The 21219-nt window shown below is 61.2% G+C and overlaps 1 protein-coding gene across 4 annotated transcripts in view; it reads right to left on the bottom strand.

Annotated features, from left to right (window-relative positions):
* Window positions 1–4937: 4937 nt before the first annotated feature.
* EXD3 (exonuclease 3'-5' domain containing 3) overlaps window positions 4938–21219 on the bottom strand; it is a 304670-nt gene continuing 288388 nt past the window's right edge. For all 4 annotated transcript variants that reach the window (XM_054220222.1, XM_054220219.1, XM_054220221.1 and 1 more), the window contains exons 21-22: window positions 13500–13593; window positions 4938–5380 (exon numbers count right to left, since the gene is read on the bottom strand). In XM_054220222.1, the coding sequence (XP_054076197.1) occupies window positions 5046–5380; window positions 13500–13593 (429 nt within the window). In that variant the 3' untranslated portion in view covers window positions 4938–5045. The remainder of the gene's footprint in view (window positions 5381–13499; window positions 13594–21219) is intronic.

The raw sequence follows: 21219 nt of genomic DNA, 5'->3' as shown, positions 1-21219 counted from the left end.
AAGGCAGGATCATAGAATCATGGAATCATGGAATGGTTTGGGTTGGAGGGGACCTTGAAGATCATCTCGTTCCAACCCCCTGCCCTGGGCAGGGACACCTCCCACCAGCCCAGGTTGCTCCAAGCCCCGTCCAACCTGGCCTTGAACCCCTCCAGGGATGGGGCCCCCCAATGTCCTCAAGGGTCCGGGTTCAGCACCCTGCAGCCATGGGGCAGCCAATGCCCCAGGGGGGTGCCGAGGGTCCCTCAGCAGGGATCCCATGTGCCCCTTTCCGCACGTCTCCTGCCATCCAGCTCGGACACTTGAGGGCTCCAGGAAGGGCTAAAAGCAGAAAAGTGTCCTGGCAGCCTCAGGCAGCCTTCCTGTCCCTGCGCAGGGATGGGCAAGGATGGAGGGATGGAGAGCTGCAGTGCTGGTGGCACTGATGGATAAGGAAACATACGCCGCGGTCCGTACAGCTGAGACTGCAGCCAGCGCACTGGAAGCATCTCCGTCCAAGCATGTCACCAGTGGTGTCCCTCAGGGCTCAGTTCTGGGGCCAGTTTTGTTTAATATCTTTATCAATGATCTGGATGAGGGGATTGAGTGCACCCTCAGTAAGTTTGCAGATGACACCAAACTGGGTGGGAGAGTTGATCTGCTGGAGGGTAGGAAGGCTCTCCAGAGGGCCCTGGACAGGCTGGATCCATGGGCCAAGGCCAACTGTGTGAGGTTTAATAAGGCCAAGTGCCGGGTCCTGCATTTCGGTCACAACAACCCCCAGCAACGCCACAGGCTCGGGGCAGAGGGGCTGGAAAGCTGCCCGGCAGAAAAGGACCTGGGGGTGCTGGTGGAGCCAGCTTAACATGAGCCAGCAGTGTGCCCAGGTGGCCAAGAAGGCCAACAGCATCCTGGCTTGTATCAGGAACAGCGTGGCCAGCAGGAGCAGGGAAGGGATGGTGCCCCTGTACTGGGCACTGGTGAGGCCTCACCTCGAGTGCTGTGTCCAGTTCTGGGCCCCGCTGTACAAGAGGGACATTGAGGTGCTGGAGCGTGTCCAGAGGAGAGCGACCAGGCTGGTGAGGGGTCTGGAGACCAGGGCATGTGAGGAGAGGCTGAGGGAGCTGGGCACGCTGAGCTTGGAGAAGAGGAGGCTGAGGGGAGACCCCATTGCCCTCTACAGCTACCTGAAAGGAGGGTGTAGAGAGGTGGGTGTTGGGCTCTTCTCCCAGGTGAATGATGACAGGACCAGAGGAAATGGTCTGAAGCTGCGGCAGGGGAGGTTTAGATTAGATATGAGGAAGAATGACTTTACAGAAAGAGTGGTCAGGCACTGGAACAGCCTGCCCAGGGAGGGGGTTGAGTCACCATCCCTAGAGGTGTTTAAGAAATGTCTAGATGTGGCACTTGAGGGCACGCTCTAGTGGCAGAGATTGTAGGGGTTTTTGTGTGTGTATGGTTGGACTCGATGATCTCAAAGGTCCTTTCCAACTATGAAGATTCTATGAGTCTATGATTCTATGTCCATGTCCAAGCAAGGCCACTGTCCTGCCACAGCACCAGAGGCCACTCAGGCCAGAGAGACCTCAGCAGCTCTGAAGGAAGGCACTTGCTGCTGACACTGCCATTGGGAATAGGGGACAACGTAAACACCTACCCGTGACGTAGAGGCAGAAAGCCTGTTAGCATGGGTGCCATTTCCTAGTGCCAAAGCCCTGCACGGACACGGGATCCAATACTGGGGCTCATCCTGATGGCCCAGGACAGGGTAATTGTGGCCCAAAGATGAGGAGGTTGCCCCAGGGCACATAAAACCAGGGTCTGTGTCTCTAACCGACTGCATCACCACCTGCAAAGTGGATATTTGGTCCCTCCAGGTACCAGTTTTCCAGGACCAGAAGCCCTGCGAGCAATTCCCAGGGCACCGGGGCAGGTCCATTTCAAGATGCCGGTTGAGCAGCACACTTCATGTCACCGCCTGGCCCCAGAGTGCTGCACCAGAAACAGGACAAAAATGACCTGGGGGTAAAAGCGAAGAGGAAATTCCCATTTTAGATAAAGAAGGAATTAAGAAAAACGCATTAACACCTAGCGGGAGTGTAGGGCTGGAAAAAGAGGACGTGAAACACAATTCCTTCACGTTATATGCAAAAAATGTAGACAACTGAGGAGGGAAACAAAGAATCAATGTAAAAATGATGGCCACCGAGGGCGAGATCAGCAGAAAGCATTTTAATCCCATTAGAAGAAATAATCCCCATGGCTGGAGGTGTCAATGTGCACACAGAAAGGTGCGCCAGGCCCCAGGAGCCTCCAGCCAAGTGGGAAAATTGCTTTTTTGCTTCTGCCCATCTCTGGATGAAGTAGCCATCTCCAGGGTAAACCAAGAGAGATGGGGAAGGAGGTGATAAAGATGGCGAGAAGGGAGTTTTTTTTCGCTCAAACAGACCATTTTTGTGTGGCAAGCCCTGGTGCCTTGCACCCCCTGGCCTGGGAGGGTGAATGGCCACCAGCCCATGGGGAAGCCGGGCAGTGCCGGGGCACGGCTGGGCTGTGGGGGCTCGCTGGGTGACAGCCACCCCCCTGGAGACAGGGGACTAGAGGGGACAGATGTGACAGTCCCTGGCTGTGGCTCTGTGGGTAGCACAGAACCTGTCAGCACAGCTCCGTGGGGAGGAGAGGAGAGGAGAGGAGAGGAGAGGAGAGGAGAGGAGAGGAGAGGAGAGGAGAGGAGAGGAGAGGAGAGGAGAGGAGAGGAGAGGAGGCAGCGATTCCCCAGGGAAATCCCCCCAGACCCAGTGTCCCCACGTAGACAAAGTCTCGGCAGCAGGAGACGTGGTCCCTGAGCCCTCCACGCACAGGGGCTGCACCGTGCCAGGCACGGACATCGCTGGCATCAGAGAGGCCTCACTTTGCGACCCCCAAAACCAGACTGGGAGGAGAGAAAAAGTGGATTTAGGGCCAATCTGCAGCAGCCAGCATCGAAATATTAAGCACTGCAGCGCAGCACGTCCCTCGGTCCACAAGCAGAGCAGTGGCCAGGGCCGGGGGCACTCGCTGGTGCACGGGCACGGTCTGGCAGACCCTGCTGTGATGATGATGGTGATGTTCAGCCAGGGAGCAGGCTTCTTCTCCGAGCTCCGCCAAGTCAAGCGCAGGGAAGGAGGGAAAATAACCCCCCAAAATCCCCTTAAAAACACAGAACCCCAGAGCTGCTTCTGGCCAGAGCCAGACTCACACCTCAGTGTGTCCTGATGGGAAGGGAACAGGCTCAGCATCCCCCCCCCCCGGGCCAGAACGGGTCCTTAACTTTAAGCACACACAGGGACAGCAGTGCGTGCTGCCGTGGTGACAGTCCCTGCCTTCGGGGTGCTGCTGGCGTCCACCTCGGCTTCGTTCATCACTGATGAAGGAGTTGTGGTTATTTTACCCTTCCACTTGAAAGAAATGGGGCTCCACAGACGAGGGGCAGTGGGTGGCCCTGGCAGGGCTGCGAGGGAGGTGGGGATGAAGGAGTGGGCATGGGGTGGGCACAGGCACCCTGCTCCCCTCTGCCGTCTTCTGATGGAAATCGGGACAAAATGGCACACTGTGACCACGCACGTGTCACCAGGGATGCTATGCCACGGCAGCACGGGGTGATACCCGTGGACGGGGCTCAGCAGGGACTGCTGGGGAGAGATGGGGACATTGCGGGGACGGTCACCTTTTAGGGTCGCTTGTACTAATCCCCAGGCAGGCGCTCATGGCAAGAGGGATGTGTAAAGTGTGAAAAGGTTTGGGTTTTTTTTTGCCAAAGGGCTGAGCTGGGGGTGAGATGTCCCGGGGAGGGGAAGCAGCCCCTGGCACTGCATGGCCAGGAGCGCTCGGAGAGGGAAAGCGAGTCTCGTGCCGCAGCGTAAGCTGCCCGGGCAGGCATTGCGCTGGCCCGTAAATGTCACACTTCAGCCAAGAGCCCCTCGGGCCCTCTCAGCAATAGCATCAAGGGCCTGGCAGTTAACCTGGATTAGAGGAGGAATTTTGCAAATGCTCCTCGGTTGCAGGGTGGAGCGGTTTAAGCCTGTCCCTGGGTCAGGAGGCATCGGACGGCAGCGCCCGGAGCTGCGGGGCCAACCTGGCTGGGCACCTCGCCTGGCCTGGCCCCCCCTGCCTCCTTGGGATGCTGGCTACTCCCGCCGGTGGCCCCGGTTCCTGGCGACGGTAGGACCACACGCTTTGCTGCCTTTCCCGTGCATGCCCTGCAGAGCCCCGGGCACGGGGGGTGGCTTGACGGACCCAGGCGGGGGTAGGTGGGCAGGTGGGTACTGCTGACCCCCCAGGCTGGCAGGCTGCTGTGGCACTAGTGGGAGTCCCCCCCAGACTAGTCTGGCTCTGCTGGGGCATCCCTGGCTCCAGCGGGGGGTGACGCGGGTGCCAGCGGGCGTCGTGGTGCACCCAGAGGCTTTCCCATGGCTGCCCAGCAGTGCTCAGCCCCCCCAGACCCTCACGCCTGCACCCACCCATCGCCCCCCGAGGAATGCCGCGAGAGCTGCTGGGAGAGCAGGACGGGGTGAGAGGGGACGCTGGGGACGGGTCGTGGCGTGACACGTGTCCCACAGGCTGTGGAGTGCTCCGGGCACCGGAGATGCTCTCTCCCCTCTGCTGCTGTGGGGGACGCGGCTTCTGGCTGCCCGGCATCAGCGACCCGGCAGAGGCGCACTGGGGCGAGTGTGCTGGGCCCTGATGGGTGCCGCAGGGTCGGCACCGCCCGAGTGGCATTTTGGGGAGCTCTGCCGCCCTCTCGCCATGCCCAGCCTGGAGGGAGGCAGAAATAAAGAAAGGGTCTGTTCCCTGGCCACTTTCGATTTAATGATCTCATGGAGGCCGTGAATTTTTGGGCTGTCATGAACCACCGGTGCAAATGGGACAGTCCCCTTCACTGCGGACCCCAAAACAAGAGCCCCCCCTCCCCGCCTTCCAGACTCGCCACAAACCCACAGCCCAAAATCTGCTGAGGTTCACCGGGGATCATGTCCCCTGTGGTCCCTGTGCTGTTGCGGAGCCGTCCCAAGCCCCCGTGTCCCCCCTCAGCTCAGCTCGTAGATGCTCTGCTCATCCCCGGCGGTGACAAGAACGTCTTGAAACTGGGAGACGACGCGTCCAAAATGGGACCCTTCCCAAAACACCTTCCCGCAGCGGGTGCAGCAGTAGAAGTCGGTGAGCTCGGCTTTGTCCAGCACCCCGGGGGGGATGGCACCAACCTGCAGGACCGTGTCCCCCACCAGCGCTGCGGACGCCCCGTGCTGTTCTGGCCCCTCCAGCCGCTCGCCGTGCCGGGGGGAACCGGGCTGGGCAGCGTCGCAGGCTGGCATGGCGGCATCGCAGCCTGGGCTGGGCTTCTCCTCGCTCCTTGCCAGGCAGCCTGCGGGGAGAGGAAACAGCAGATAAACCACCAGGCACTGGTGTGATGAGCAGCGTCTGTGCTCAGCCATGCGAATGACCCTTGTGAGGGGCCCATCATCCCTGCAGGGAGTCCGGACTCTGCCCTGCATCCCGGGGAGGAGCGTCCCATGAATCTGGGAGAAGGTGGCCACCAGCATCCACCAACTGCTTGCCCTGAGCACGGCATCCATGCAGTCTCCTGCTCCCCGGCAGCCGCCCGGCACCTCCCGCAGCTCCTCCGCCGTGTCCCAGAGCGGCCTGGGCAGCAGCAGGCTCTGCCGCGCTCTGGGGAGCTATTCCAGTCTGAGGACCTGCACCAGTGCTGCTGCTGTACTGGGTGCAGTGGTTTTGCCTCCCTGTTGCAGGTTGGGCAAGGCTGCTCTCCGAGACGGGGCTGTGCCCCCTGGGCTGCATTACAGGGCAAGCAAACAGCAAGGGAAGCCTTTACTGCTGCTTTAATTAAAAAAAGTACCATTAACAGCTGTTTGCACTGCTCGGGACACCCAGAACTCTCCTGGCCTGCCCGGGGACAACGGGTGTTGGGGTATGTGTGACACCCACCTCCCATCACGCAGCCTGGGCAGGGGACACCGTGGGGTGCCGTGTCCTTGAGCCCTGGCCCCGGGCAGGCGGATCGCTGCCATCACAAACTGAGCGCCACAAACCCCATGGCATTTTTGGCAGCTGGGTGCAGGCTCTCACCACCCGCGACCGGGGCACGGCAGGTCGCTGGATCCGGGCGGCGGAAGCCGAGGGCTGAGCTGCCTCCCATCCATCAGGATGCCTGGCAGCCAGGGACGCCCGCCGCAGTTATTGCTGCGGGATGACTCATTTTTGGCAAGGGGGGGGACTTGTCCTGCCCAGGCATCAATTAAGACAACAAACGGCATCCTGCATGGCTCCAGCGGCACCTCTGGGGCATCCAGCCTGCCCCTTTCGAGGATCAGAGGGAGCCCGGTTGGGAGCCAGCTGTGCCGGAGAGGTACACAGCATTCCCGGACAGCTGCTCCCTGCATCCCAATGCCACCAGGAGCTGGGACACACTGGGGATTATTGCGGGGGAAAGCAAGGCTGAGGACAGCCCTGGAACGACCACCCGGTCCCAGCAGAGCCACCTCACGCGGCGCGGCAGAGCCTGGACCCGTCACCGCACAAGCAGAAAGAGCCACAGCCAGGGAGAGGTGCGGGAGGCTCAGCTCGCACCAGCCCGTGGTTCAGGGGGGCTCCCCAGAGCCCCCCCCGAGACCTTCCACACTTCCTCAGAGGAGACCAAACAGCCACACTCAGGGTCGAGGCTGTTGCTGGGGTTGTTCTCAGGGTGCTGTTGCAGACCACCCCGGACCACCACGCAGCCCAGGAGTGGCACAAGTTTGGGGAACGTTGCCACAACAGGAGGGGAAGCAGCCCCAGCCCCAGGCCCAGTCCCAGCCACCGGCCAAGAGCTGGGCTCACCATCGCTGCGCCCCGGGCCAGCGCCCCGCAGCCCTGCTCGCAGAGGCGCCTTTCCTTCATCCTCTGCATCTGCTTGGGACACCGATGCCTATTCTTGGAGAAAAAACAGTGACCTCTATTTCCCATTTTCTCCAATTTTTGGCATGTGGTGAAGCACCCGGGCTGCTCTCAGGAGATCCGTGATGGCGCGGGGACCTGGAGGAAGAGCCCTAGAGCCCTGTTCCCGGGGCACAGAGCCCGTCAAGCGGGTGGCAGATCCCCGTGGCAGGAGGCAGGGACTCTGCCCTCACCCTGTGTCTGCTCCCTCCGCCCTGTGCAACAAGATGGCACGGGGTGGCCTCAGCCTGGGCGTGCAGGGACCAGCTCGCTGAGGAGGCCGAGCTGCAGGATGCACCTCCCCAAGCACCCGCGCCACGGACTCCCTGCAAAACCCTGGGCCATCACTTCTTTTGCTTTGGTTGATAACACACAGACACAAATCTGCCTTTCTTCCCCTTTTCTATTCATCACCAGACCCCTGCATCCCCCTCCAGGACCCCAACGGGAGGGACCTGCACCTTGGCTGGGACTTTTAGATCCAAGCGTAAGCGAAGCGACGTCGCCAGCAGCCAGCACTGATGTCCGACGTCTTTCCCTGCTGTGGAGCTTAAAAAATTCCCTGGCTGACCTTGCAGCCCCCCAGCCCTGCCAGCGCCGGGGCAGGGACACTCGATGCTCCCGCAGCAATCCCGGGCAATTTGCTCTCCCTTCCGACACGCTCCATCAGCCGCACTGCTGCTGGCGGGCAAAGCAAACTGCAGACCCCCCCCTCTGCCCTGCATGGATGGGGGGGTGGAACCCCCAGCTCTCCCAAACACCCTAATCCCACCCCCCCGGGGTTCATGAGAAAAAGGCAGGCAGGGAGGAAAAGTTCATCCCTTAAAAGCCCGGGGAGAGAAAGGCCGCGATGGTCACCCAGTCGTTCTGCCTTTCGCTTGCACCAGCCCCCTCCTAATTGTGGCTCTTCAAAGGGTTGAAAATGCTACATCACTTCAAAGTGACCATTTTTGAATGGGAGCTTGTAAAACCCCTTCTCCCCCTCCCACCAAATTCTTTCCAGGGCTTTTGAAGATGCCTGCGCCCCCCCCTGTTGCCGCCACGGTGAAAAGGGCCCCTGGGCGCCAGGCACAGGGTGCCAGCTGGGTACACAGCGAAAACTGTGCCGGGAAAAGGTCAGATCCCCCAGAAAGAAAGGGGTTTTCCTGGGGAAAAGGGGGGATTTTTTGAAGGAGGAGGGGTTTTTTGCCCCCCTTGAGATGGGCAGAGCCTTCCCCGGCAGAGTCGCTGCTCCCGCAGGGCTGCAGCCCAGCTCACCCCGATGCCGATGCCGTGAACAGCGGTGTTACGCTGGAGCCGGAGCGAAAGGCATGTGTGGGGTGTGTGGGGCTGAGGGGGACCGAGCCCGTCCTTCCAACGTGCTGGGAGTTTTTCAGACCTACGGCTTCCAGAGGTCTGCGACGGTTCGCACCAAAGGCTGGATTCCCACCGCATCTCTGCGGAGGAGAAATGAAAGCGATTCCTTACCAAATCAATTCGAAACACCTCTTGGGAACTAATAATCCCATTATAAAACATCTTGAAAATAAAAAGCCTTTTGCCTCTCGCTCACCTCTCCCCCCTCTTGCCCGGGTCACCCTGGAGATGACGGAGCCTGATGCGGGGTTGAGCCCTGCAGCCCCCCAGCCCCCCCGGGGCTGAGCACCCACACGTGTTAGTGCCGCAGAGCTCTGCAGGCAGCCAGGATTGTCCCCATCCTGCAGGGCCATCCCCGGCCCGGCATCCCTGCTCCGTGCCGAGCGGTGTCCCCCTGCCCTCCCCGCGAGCTGTGACCGTGCCCTGCCCTCGCACGTGCTGCCCACCACGCTCCAGCCCCTGCCCACCCCCGGGAATTAACACCCCACGGGAATAGCACAAACCGCCGCTTTTCCCACCCACGGACACGTCCCACCTCCCAGCGAGTGCTGCCGTGCCCAGGAGAAAGGGAATGCTGCAGGACGCCAGTTCTGCTTATTTTGGCTCAGGTTTCTCCCCAGGCTGAGCAAGGCCACCCTCAGTGGTGGGATCCCACCTCTGCAGCCCAGGAGACGTCCTCGTCACCCCGGCGGCAGCCCCCCGCTTTGTGCCCAAGCCACTGCCACCCAGCCCAGAGCTCGGCTGGCCCCACGCTCCACGAGGTGGGGAGCACCAAAGGCTGGATTCCCAGCGCAGGAGCCCCACCAGCCCGGGAGGGATCCCCTTCCTTGAGCCCCCGGCCCCCAGCACCGGGCAAAGACCCACGGCAAAGCCACATCTCACGCCCTGGGGCACTGCATGGTTCCTGGTGCCCAAACACCAGGGGGCTTTTGTGTGCCCCACTGCTGGGTCCTGCTCGCAGATGCTGGGGCTGAGCCCAGCAGGGGGATGGGGGGCACGGCAGGGGCTGCCCGCAGTGGGCAGGGGGATGGTCACCCTCCCCTGCCCACAGAGAGTCCCTTAGCGGTGCGGGGGTCATACTGAAAGGCCACCACAATGGTGACACCGATGACCCGTAGTCCCTACAGCCTATTCTGTTGGCTGCAACGCAGGAATCCTGGTCAGCATTACTGGGACCCCCCCACTGCGGGATGGGGGGCACGAGAGGGCCTGGGAAGCTGGGAGAGAGCAGGATCAGGGCAAACCTCCTCTGAACCCGTGCCCATTCCCCTTTCCCAGACCACACAGCCCTGATTTGGCTGGAAACAACCCATCCCCGCGCTGTGAGCCCTGGGCACCCTCGGGGTTTCAATGTCAGGGCACTACCAGGTAACCCAGACTCCCCGGGGGAGGCGGATACTTCTGCACAAAATCCTGTCCCCCCGGGCCCCATTTCTAGCCCAGGTCCTTCTGTGTCACCCCAGTTAAGACCAGGGCCTTGGGGCGAGGAGCCGGGTGCTTGTCCCGGCCGGCTGGGGCGGCTTGGCAGCGGGAACCGGGAGGTGCTGGGGTCTGGCAGCGCTTGTGCAAGCTGAGAGCCCTGCTCCCAGCCCGCCAGCCGCACCCAGCTGTCATCGCAACCGCACACACGAGAGACTCGTCCGTAATTAGGCAATTAAGGCTGAGGTGTTTTGGAGAAAGCGCACATCGTAAAGGCTTTGCACAAGGCTGAAAGCAGACCTGGGAGCATTCTTGGAGTACAAAGGTGCATGGGAAACCTTGCCGCGGTGAGAGATCGAACCCGATAAGAGGAGTTACGAGCCTGAGAAACACACTGGATTGCAGGGCACTGAAGATGCCTGGTTGTCTTTTCCTCCTCGATAAGGCAGATAAGCAAAGGACAAAGGACCTGGGATTGTGCAACCTGGGCTGCAGCAGCCCGGCCACGATCTTAAGACATTCCCAGGGTGGAGGAGGGAGGATGAGCTCAAGGCGAGAGGCACCTTCAGCTGCCATCATCTCCCCGCGCCGCTGCGGGAGAAAACCCTGCCGGCTCCCGCACCCAGCATCGGGCAGGAGCACCGAATGGTCCCCGGCTCCTTCCTGGGGAGCGTTCGGCACACCACCACTGTCAGCGGGTACGTGCAGAGCTCTGCCAACCCGCAGCCACAAAAACATCTCTGGCTTCCCAGCCTGGCGGTGGTTTTTCATATGAGCAAGCGAAATTCTTCCGAAGTGGGCGAGCTGGCAGAGCGTGACCCAGCTGAGCCCGGGGGGTGTTTCTGGCCGGTCTCACCACTGAAGCCCCCGGTCCCGGCCCTGCCCTGCAGCTCCTTGGTCCCCATCCCTGCCCTGCCTGGGGACAGATGTGAGGATGCCCCCATTACCCCACTGTTCCCCAGAGGGAAGAGAGTTGAAATGCACGGGCTTGCCCGGTCTGAGGGTGAAGGACCAGTTGTTTTCATGTTTTGCAAAATGTTTCAGATGGCAAGGGGTGATTTTATGATTAAAACAGCCTTTTCTGTTTGGCAAATCCTAACCAGATCGAATGCGCTCCATCCTCGCCTTTCCCAGGGAACGGATTTCAGCTGGCAGAGCATCCCCTGAGCACCGGGCCCTGCGCCAGCTGGTTTTACCACACTGAGTAAGCAAGAGGCTTCCCCAGGCCAGACAAGAGCCTGTGACACATCCCATCCCCCTGGGACATTTGGGAGCCCTCACGCTGCCAAGGGCCTCCAGCCAGATCCCGTGCCGTGTGGTGACCCACAGCCCTGCCGCCCCTCTCTGCCCCATCTGCTGCCTGCCCCAGGCACCTGCGCGGCTCAGAGCATCCCACTGGGAAAAGGCATCGCAGGGCAAAGCTGTCCGGGCTTGAAACTATTTCCAGCACTTCCATCAAAGCCCTCACGCAGGGCAAATGTGGCTGTGTCAGGGAAAACGTTCCCTAAAACCTGGGAAAGTCCTAGGTCCAAGTTGGAATGAGCTATTACAGGATGAATAATTTGCCCCTCAGCGCTTGGAAGCTCTGCCATAAAAAAACTGGGAGCCAAATGGAGCAGCCAAAACATGAGCAGCCCCGGGCTGTCTGCAGGACCCCGGGACTTGGGAGCACCCGAGCAGGCACAGGCTTATGTCAAGGGTTGGTCCTGCAGGATCCATCCCCATCCACAGCTGATGGCTGCCCCAGCATCCGTGGCTCCCGCTGCGCCTGCCTGCTGCTCCCCGGAGAGGTGACATCCCCTGGGAGGTGGCACCCTCCTGGCCTGGGAAGCAGAAACCGGGAAAGGGCATTTTCTTGCCAAGCAGCAGCATCTGGACACGGTCCTGAGGGTTAATCCCTGCACGGTGGCGTGAATGAGATGACATGGCCTGGGCTGGAGTCATGGAGCAGGGGCCAGTCCCGGTGCGGGTGAGCAGCTGGGGGCTGTGGGTGCTGAGCCCCCTGTGCCATGCGTTTGGCCACGGCCAAGGGCAGAGCAGGTCCCTGCCACCAGCCCCCTCCAGAAGGAAAACGCGAAGGAAATAGGGAAACGACGGAGATTTTCCTTATGAACGCACTTCTCTGGCTGCCCATCCCATCCCACTGCCACCGCTGTCCCCACCAAGCGATGGCAGGACATTTGTCATCACACCCTTCCCCTGTTCCTCTCCCACAAAACTTGACCCAAAGTGGGACATTTTGGGGACAACCTAGTTGAGCTCATGCTGATGCTTGCAACCCCAGCAGCCCCTGGCAGAATATAAACAGAAGCAGAAACCCCAGGGTGGCTGAAGCCCCAGGACACAGGGGACCTCCCTGGCAAGTCCCCAGGGGGACGTTGGCTCGGGTGCCACCTGCCCAGCGATGCCTGCTTGCACAGGAATCACACCTATTTTACGTCTTCCTTGCAGCAAAACACCAGCCCTCTGAGGATGTTGTGGCGCCTTTGGTCCCCGACCGCTCCGTGTTGGCGGATGCTCCCCATCGGAGGATGCTCCCCGAGAGGGCCGTGCCCGACGTGTCTGGTGCAGGGTTCCCGCCTGGCCCAGCAGCCAGAGGTCCTTCCCCATGAGCCTCCCCCAGGGACACGGGGGACCTGGCGAGAAGCCGCCTGGCACAACAGGGCCACGGGGTGTTGCAGCCATGGTGTAATGGGTAGAGCACGGTGGTCCCTGAAGAGCCTGCGTGGAGGAGCAATGGTGCCGTGCGAGACCCCCCCCAGATCCACCATCCCCGTCCTGAAGGGGGAAGGGGAAACCGCTCACACGGCTGAACGCAAACCACAGCATTTCTATTTCCCATACACTAGAACTGGCTGAACAGGCCCGGCTGGTCGCTGGGTACACACACAGCGAGTGCCCTCACCAGAGAAACCGCTGGGGAGGATGCCCCGGCCTTTCGGGAAGCGCAGCACTCCCAGGCTGCCTACACCATGGGAAAAGCCGCCCCACCATGTCCCTCATCCCCAGAGCCACGCGTGCGGTTCCCAGCAATGCCGCAGCCGGCCGGGAGCAGCCGGCAGCCGCCGCTTTGCGCTGCTCTCTCCTATCGAGCAGATGGGGAAACTGAGGCACGGCAAGCGATGCACGCGAGGCCCAGGCTGGGTCGGAGCAGCGAGAGGGGCACGTTTCCATCCTGTCACCAGTGTCACCACCAAAACACGGCTCGCTGTGGGGAGGACTGTGGGGGGGTCAGTGCAGCTCGGGGCAGGGCACGGAGGAGCCTTCCCCCTGCCGAGCCCGCCGGAGCCCCGACGGAGCCTTGCCAGGCAGGTGGCACCACGTCACTCCTCCTGCAGCCTGGCCTAGCTCAGGAGCCACCGCACAGGCGAGAAAGGCCCCATTAGCAGCGCCTGCCGGGGGGCACTTCACAGCCCAAGCTGAGTTTTCCATGAGGCTGTCACTTGAGCCGCTGCTGGCATGTCACCAAACCACCCCGGGCTGGGCAATCCCACGGGCGACCCAGTGCCTCGCAGGGCAACGCGGGGCAGCCGGGGGGGTGGGCTGGGAGCCGCGCTTGGCGTGCACCAGCTCAACCAGGCACCAAGCGGGCTTGGAAGAGCTCTGCGGGTCCGCATCCAGCAGCAGGATGGTGGCAGACGACCTCATTCCCTCTCTGAGAGATCCCCAGCTGGAGCGGGACGGTCCCAGGTCACCGGTCCCAGGGCAGCGAGTCCCGAGCGGGAGGGGGCCGGGGTCGGAGCGTCACTCCCAGCCATCGGCGCCCACCCACTTACCTGCGCCACCGTGCCCTGGCGCCTGCCTGCTGCCCTCCACCAGCTGCCTCATCCTCTCCCTCGTGACCTTCAGGTACTTGTCGCAGTTGCACACCTGGAAGGAGAGGGGGAGGTGGGTGAGATGGCGGCCGTGCCCCCCGGGCAGCTCCTGCCTGCCCGGAGCACACAGCCCCGGACCGGGCACCCCCGGCAGAGGCTGGGCAGCCCCCAGTCGCATGCATTGTGGCAGGGGGAAACTGAGGCAAGGCCTGTCCCACTGATGGGGGGCGGCAGAATGGCATCAGGCACAAATCTCGGGGTTCACAAGCCACAGGAACTTCCTCTCCAGAGGCACTCCACCTTTACGGTGCTTAGCCACATCTTCACGCCAGGCCGCCGGTGCCACTGCCCGCCCCCAGCAGACCTCACCCCCAGCCCTACACCAGACCAGAAAACACCAGAAGTGGAGGTTGCCATAAAACATCAAGCAGACACCCAAAGTTTGGGCTGAGGCTTCGAGGCTTGTTCTCTCTTGTCTCATAGGAGCTACGGAGAACGGCCGCGGACCCTGAGACACGCTGGGGTCCCGGCTGGCTCTGCTCCACCTGGCTCTGCCGCGGCACCACAAGCACCGAGTCCCAGTTTCTAACCCCACCTTTGGTTTGCCAGAACCCACCCAGGGAGGTCTCGGAGCACTTGCACGCAGCGGGGGCTGGCCCTTGGGGAGCCAAATCCCTCAAGGAGCCCCCAGACCCCACCGCCGAGGAGCACCCACAGCGGGTGCCTCGGGCTGAGCCCAGGGTGCGGCTGGCAGCCGAAAGTGCTCGCCCAGAAGCCATCGGCACGAAACCTCCCCGGCAGCATCCCTGACAGCTTCGCTCTCCTCTCCCCATCCCTGCTTGGACGGGAGCTGGGCGCTGGGATGTGCCGCCACACCTTTCGTCAGCTATTTGTTTTGAGGGGCTGTTTTCTGCTTGCGGAGCGTTTCCAGCACGCTGCACCCAAGGCAAGCGGGGAGAGAGGTACATAACTTCACCGACCAGAACAAGTTCCCTGCCTGGGGCTTTGCTCCCAAGCCTGTTGAAACCAGAAAGGTTTTTCCACTTCCTGACCGGGCACCGGCGCGGGCCCGCGGCGGCTCTGCCGGTTTGCGGCGTGTTAGCTGGAGCGGTGCTGGGTTCACGGCGAGGTGCAACGATGCCCCTTCTTCCCACACAGCTGCCTGAGGGACGCCAGCGGGGAGGATAATTTGTTTGAAAACGAGCTCGCCACCATGTCCCGGCTCTGCCCTGCAGCAGGAGGAGGTTATTTCCACCAGCAGCCTCCACAAAACCAGCACACGCTCCCCAGCCCCGGCGTGATTTGGCCACGAAAGGATGCCCGGGCGTTGGGCCCTGAAACTGCGCTGCTCCAGCCCCGCGGAGCAGCAGCACAGACAGGCTGAGAGGGACACGGCGCGATCTTGAAAGCATCCAAATGACATGGAAGCCGCTGCACCACTTTTAAAATGCAATTTTGCAGCAATCCCCCGGATTTGACCGATGGAGCACTCGGTGGATAAGGAACTGGCTGGATGGTCGCACTCGAAGAGTTGCGGTCAACAGCTCAATGTCCAATTGGCGAGCAGTGACCAGTGACGTTCCTCAAGGGTCGGTACGGGGACCGGTACTATTTAACGCCTTTCTTGGTGACATGGACAGTGGGATCGAGGGCACCCTCAGCAAGTTTGCCGACGACACCAAGCTGTGTGGTGTGGTCAATACGCTGGAGGGAAAGGATGCCATCCAGAGGGACCTGGGCAGGCTGGAGAGGTGGGTCTGTGTGAGCCTCATGAAGTTCAACCAGGCCAAGTGCAAGGTCCTGCACGTGGGTCAGGGCAATCCCAGGCACAAACACAGGTCAGGCGGATAATGGCGTGAGAGCAGCCCTGAGGAGAAGGACTTGGGGGTGCTGGTGGACGAGAAGCTTAACATGAGCCAGCAACGTGCGCTGGCAGCCCAGAAACCCCCCGCAGCCTGGGCTCATCCCCAGCAGCGTGGGCAGCAGGGCGAGGGGGGGATTCTGCCCCTCTGCTCCGCTCTGGGAGACCCCCCTGCAGTGCTGCCTCCAGCGCTGGGGCACCAACAGCAGAAGGACACGGAGCTGCTGGAGCGGGGCCAGAGGAGGCCCCGGAGATGCTGGGAGGGCTGGAGCCCCTCTGCTGTGAGGACAGGCTGAGAGAGCTGGGGGGGTCCAGCCTGGAGAAGAGAAGGCTCTGGGGAGACTTCAGAGCAGATTTCCAGGATCTGAAGGGGCCTAAAAGAAAGATGGTGAGGGCCTTTTTACAAGGACAAGTAGTGATAGGACAAGGGGTAATGGCTTCAAACTGGAAGAGGGGAGATTGAGATGAGATCTGGGGAAGAAATTCTTGGCTGTGAGGGGGGTGAGCCCCTGGCCCAGGTTGCCCAGAGAAGCTGTGGCTGCCCCATCCCTGGAGGGGTTCAAGGCCAGGTTGGACGGGGCTTGGAGCAACCTGGGCTGGTGGGAGGTTGCTCAGCTGGGTGACACACCGAGCTTCCACCCAGGATGGGCACAGGGACAGCCACCTCGTCCCCATCCCTCCCTGCCAGGCACGGTTACGCACCCTGTGTGGGCATGGGCCCACCTCCCCTCCATCACGAACACCAAACCCATCCTAATGCCCAGCACTGGCAGTTTGGAGCATGCCATGGTGTCTGGGCAGCGGTGCCAGCGTGCCAGGCACGGGCTCCTGCTCCCACTCGGGAGCATGGAGCAACACCGGTCAAATTTCTCTGCTCCTCTAAAATTCATCATCATCGTAAACTAGGTGCAACCACCTCCCTGGGCCAGGTACGCCCCGGCAGCCCAGGGGTAGCCTGGCGTTTCCCACTTGCCCAGGGTTGCCAGACGCTTGCCGCAAGGCTCTGTGCCCCACGCCATCTCCCCAGCCTCCGTGCCTTCGCCAGCACCAGCTTCCCAACAACACGGGGCAGGCGCAGGAGCCAGATAAGCCACTTAGCAGCAGCGCCAATTAGCCGTAATAAAAAATTGCAATTAATTTTTTTTAATGCCTTGCCAAAATGAGCCATCAGAAAAGACGGAGCGAATGGGGCAGCCCGCCGCCTCGACAGGCCGGGCTGAGTGGCTGCTGTGCAGGGTCCGACGGTGGCCTTGGGCTCGATGCTGGGCTCGTGCCTGGGGACGCAGCTCCCCACAGCCTTCTGCACCTCAGTGTCACCGCCCGGGGGGTGGAGCAGTTTTTTGCATGGGTCTGGCTTTTGTTTGAAGGGTAGGGAAGTGGGGCGCCTCTCTGCTGGGGAAGGGATGGGTTTTTCCTCCTTGGGAAGGTCTGGTTTCCCCAGCTCCGCCGTGGCAGGACGACTTGTGGCCACCACGAAGCAGGGCGGATGCCAGGGCAAAAATCTTTGTGGCGGTGACACAGCAGGAGACGGGGGCACCCGGGGACACTGCCTGGGGGTGCAGCCGCTGTGAGCAGCTACGACCCAACAGCGAAGGGTTTGGCTTCTCCCCCGCAACATCTTGGGGTCCCCCCAGCCCCTGTGCCCAGCTCGGCGTGGGGGTGGCGGTTTCTGCCCCACGCCCCCAGCCCTGTCCTGGGGACGATGTGGGGAGCGGGCTGAGTTGGGGGTCTCCGTTCACGCCGTCCTGCCCATCCACGCGGCCGGCTGGGCCACGGGGGAGAAAAGGGGTGAGTTGTGATTGGGAGGAGGGGGCCGGGCGGCTGCAGCCCCCGCACGCCCCGTAGCACCGCCCGGACCACCGGCACCCATGGTCCCGTCGCGCGGCGGGGTGCCCCGGTGCCCCGAGGGCTGCGGGTGGCAGGGCGGCAGCGGGCACACCTCGGAGGAGGAGCAGCGCTGCCTTTCTCACGCTGGGGCAGCCCTTGCCAGCACATGCTTAGTCACTGGTAAATCCCAGCCTAGATCTGCTCTGCCCTCTGTGAAATGGATCTTGGCTGCACCCCCGCTGAAGCAATCCCGGCGCTCGGGAGCCATGGCGGGCGCGCTTTCCCACGGCAGCCTGGCTTCCAGCACCCCGTGTGAATCAGCCCCTTCCCGGGCAGGCGCTGGGTGCCCCCGCATGGCACGCATGCCGCCAGCCGGGCAAAGCCAGGGAGCACAGCCCCGCTCCGATGGCCCTGTCCTGCGGCGAGGACAGTGCCTGGGCAGAGATGTCACAGGGGACGGCTGTGACGTCTCCTCCTGCCTCCCCAGGCTCTGCTCGCCACGTCCACGTCAAGGATGAGGAGCAGGTGTGACTCATCTCTGTGGTCCCCGCTGTGGTCCCCCACTGTTGTCCCCTCTCCCTGCGCCCATCTGGGTGTCCTGACTGAGGTGTCACACCCCGGTGCCAGGCACCATCACCCCCACAGCCATGTGCTCCTGCCCCGGGACCTTGTGCCAGCATCCACCGCTCCCAGAGGAACTCTCTGCTGCTCTGTGATGTCACCACTGAGAGCTGTGACACAGGGATTAGAAGGAGTGATGTCATTGGACCGGGACTGTGATGTCACATCTCACTGTGATCACAGAATCACAGAACAGTTCGGGTTGGAAGGGACCTTAAAGATCATCTAATTCCACTCCCCGCCCTGGGCAGGGACACCTCCCACCAGCCCAAGTTGCTCCAAGCCCCATCCAACCTGGCCTTGAACCCCTCCAGGGATGGGGCAGCCACAGCTTCTCTGGGCAACCAGGGCCAGGGGCTCACCGCCCTCATGGTAAAGAATTTCTTCCTGAGATCTCATCTAAATCTCCCCTCTTGCAGTTTGAGGCCGCTACCTCGTGTCCTATCATCACACTCCCTGATCCAGAGTCTCTCTCCATCCTTCCTGTAGGCCCCCTTCAGGTACTGGAAGGGGCTGAAAGGTCTCCCCGGAGCCTTCTCTTCTCCAGGCTGAACCCCCCCAGCTCTCTCAGCCTGTCCTCGCAGCAGAGGGGCTCCAGCCCTTTGATCATCTTCATGGCCCTCCCCTGGACTTGCCCCAACAGGTCCATGTCCTTCTTGTGCTGAGGGCTCCAGAGCTGGACACAGCACTCCAGGTGGGGTCTCACCAGAGCTCTGCTGCCCACGCTTCTTTTGATGCAGCCCAGGACGCGGTTGGCTTTCTGGGCTGCCAGCCGACATTGCCAGCTCATGTTGAGCTTCTCGTCCACCAGCACCCCCGAGTCCTTCTCCTCAGGGCTGCTCTCAAGCCGTTCTCCGTGAGGTCACAGCAGGAGAGCTGGCGTGGATCTCTGTGCTGCTGTGGTCCCCGAGCATGGCGAGGTGCTTGTCCCCAGCCTGAGCCACCCTGGCCACGTGGGCAGCTGCTGCCTGAGGCTCTCCCAGCCCATGCAGCCGAGGAGGACAAGGCAGGTGAAACATCCTTTTGCAATACTGGCAGCCTGTCCAGTGGCTTGTTTTTGTTTAGGACGATCCCTGCCTCTCCCAGCCCTCCTGGGTGGGGATTTCACCAGCAGTGACGCACGAACCTCCCGGGACTCGAGGGACTGGATGCTTCAGCCTGGAGCTCCGGGGCCATCTCAGCATCCCATCCCCTTTCTGCGCCTCCACCTGGGAAGCCAGGAAGCTCAAAGAAAACTTGAGTCCAGCAGACAACAAAAGCCAAACCTTCTGGGACTCAAAAAGGGCCTGGGGGGCCAGTGTGAGCGTGCCCAAAGAGGGTGGTGTGAGCCCAGCTGGAGGTCCGTAGGCTGGTGCCCCACACAGGTGGCAGATGAGCGGTTCAGACAGCAGTGGAGTCGGTTTTGCTCCTTCCTGTGATACCCCTGAAAGCTGCATCTCCAAAGTGCTCCTTGGTGATGCTGAGCTCTGCCCAGCGGAGTCGCCCCCGAAACAGTCCCTGGGCTCGCAGGGTTCCTTCCGTCTGCTCTGGCGACAAACATCATGGACCAGTGTCACTGAGGGATTTCCTCGGCAAGGGTTTTACTGGTGAGACACAACCCTCTGCCTGGAGAGCTTCTGGCTTGGGAAATCCTCAGTGTATCAAAATGAGCTGTAAAGGACAACGGTGCCCGGCGTGAACTCTTTGGGGCAATTCAGGGCAGCTCATGTCAGGACAATTCCTTGGGCGTCTTCTGCTCGCCATATCACAGGACTATCCAACAGCCACCTGGAGTGATATCTCCTTTCCTACACACCGCCTACCCTCTTCCCTTTCTTTCTTTCCCTCTCTCAGAGATGGATATCACCTGGTGAAAGGGCCACTCCTCCGGATGGAGGCTGCAATTCTCATTTTGGTTGTGAAAGCACGGTCCTTGAGCATCCAAGAGTTTCTTTCAGGGACTTATCAAGACTAGAAACCTCCCCAGATCAGGCACGCAGGCTGCTCAGGCTCAGCTAGCTATTTCCCCAGCACAGGTTGTCCACGTGCAGGCTCCAAGCCCAGGAGTTACAGGCGGACAGGTCTACCTCCAGCAGAGCGCCTGCCCATCACGCAGAGAGCACCCAGAACGGAGGGAGATGGTGGGAAGGACAGCGAAAGAAAACCAGGTAACAACCTCGCAAATTCCAAACACGAGCCGGGAGCTCATCACGCTCATCTGCCCACGTGTATATTTTCACACGCTTTTACCGAGTCTCCAGCTCCTCCTTGCTGCACTCACAGCTTTGACCTTCAGACTCTCTCCTCTTCCTCCAGCAACGCCGTGGGCCGGATTCCTCTCTGCCCTGCAGCGCCTTCAAGGTCCTTGCACAAAAAGCAGAAACCTCAGCAATTCGACCCGGCAGAGCTTCCCACACCCTGGAGGTGCCAAGGCCAGTCGAGGCGGTGAGCGTGGCCCCCGGCACAGCCGCCCCTCCAAGGGGACTTTCAGAAAGCGTCTGGCTGGGTTGTTTCCCTTCCCCTTTATGCCAAGAGCTTTTCTCACTGACATTCTTATCACCAGTACCTGGGAATTGTAAAGGTGCACGGTGCTGCTCCTGCCCTGTTATAAATGGTCTAATGTCTGTCCTTGGGTACCAGCAAACCCACCCCAGCAGCAGATGACAGGCGTGGATGCGTTAACCCGGTCCTTCTCGGGAGCAGTGGCTCCTGGCGCACACAACGGTCCTGAACGGCCACCGACTCCTGGGCAGACCTGTCTGCCAAGGACACGGTGAGAGCCGCGCTGGGAGGTGGGCTGCGACGGTCCCACATGGGCATCCTCCGCCAGACCTGCCTGAGCAATGGCATTTTTATGGCCATCCAAACTCAGCAACACGCTGCCAGTAGAAATACGGGGCTGCCGGTGGGTTCCTGGCATTGCACGGGGGCATTTTGGTTCACAAAGAGGGAAGGGCTCTGTTTATTGAATCATTAACATCACTTCCCTCATCGCCAGCCAGGTACTCTGAGAGGTCTCTTAGGCAAGTGCTGACCTAGCCCAACCCTGCTAAGCTGGTAAGATGACATGGGATCCCATGCCAGCCTGGTACAGCGTTCCCACTGCTTTCTCTGCTCCCGCTTTGCTATTAGTCATCCGTTTCTGGAAGGTTTCTCATGCATAATAAAGTGTTTCAACACTTGCCTAAGCCAGCTCGTCTCATCAGGAGTGACCCGCTGCATTTCCCAACGCTTTCCCTAGGCAGTCCTTCCGACTGCCACGAAATACGGAGTAAAACATGAAGTTTTCTATCCCCCTCGGAGGCAAAAGGTGTGGGAAATCGAACAGATAAGAACGCCTTTAATTAGTATCATTTGCATAAGCTCTGGGAAAAGCTCACCTGACAGCTAGAA

Source organism: Rissa tridactyla, chromosome 14 (assembly GCF_028500815.1).
Source record: "Rissa tridactyla isolate bRisTri1 chromosome 14, bRisTri1.patW.cur.20221130, whole genome shotgun sequence".
NCBI lineage: Eukaryota > Metazoa > Chordata > Aves > Charadriiformes > Laridae > Rissa > Rissa tridactyla.
Note: the sequence above shows the minus strand (reverse complement) of the source record. Positions and strands in the feature narration are given on the sequence as shown.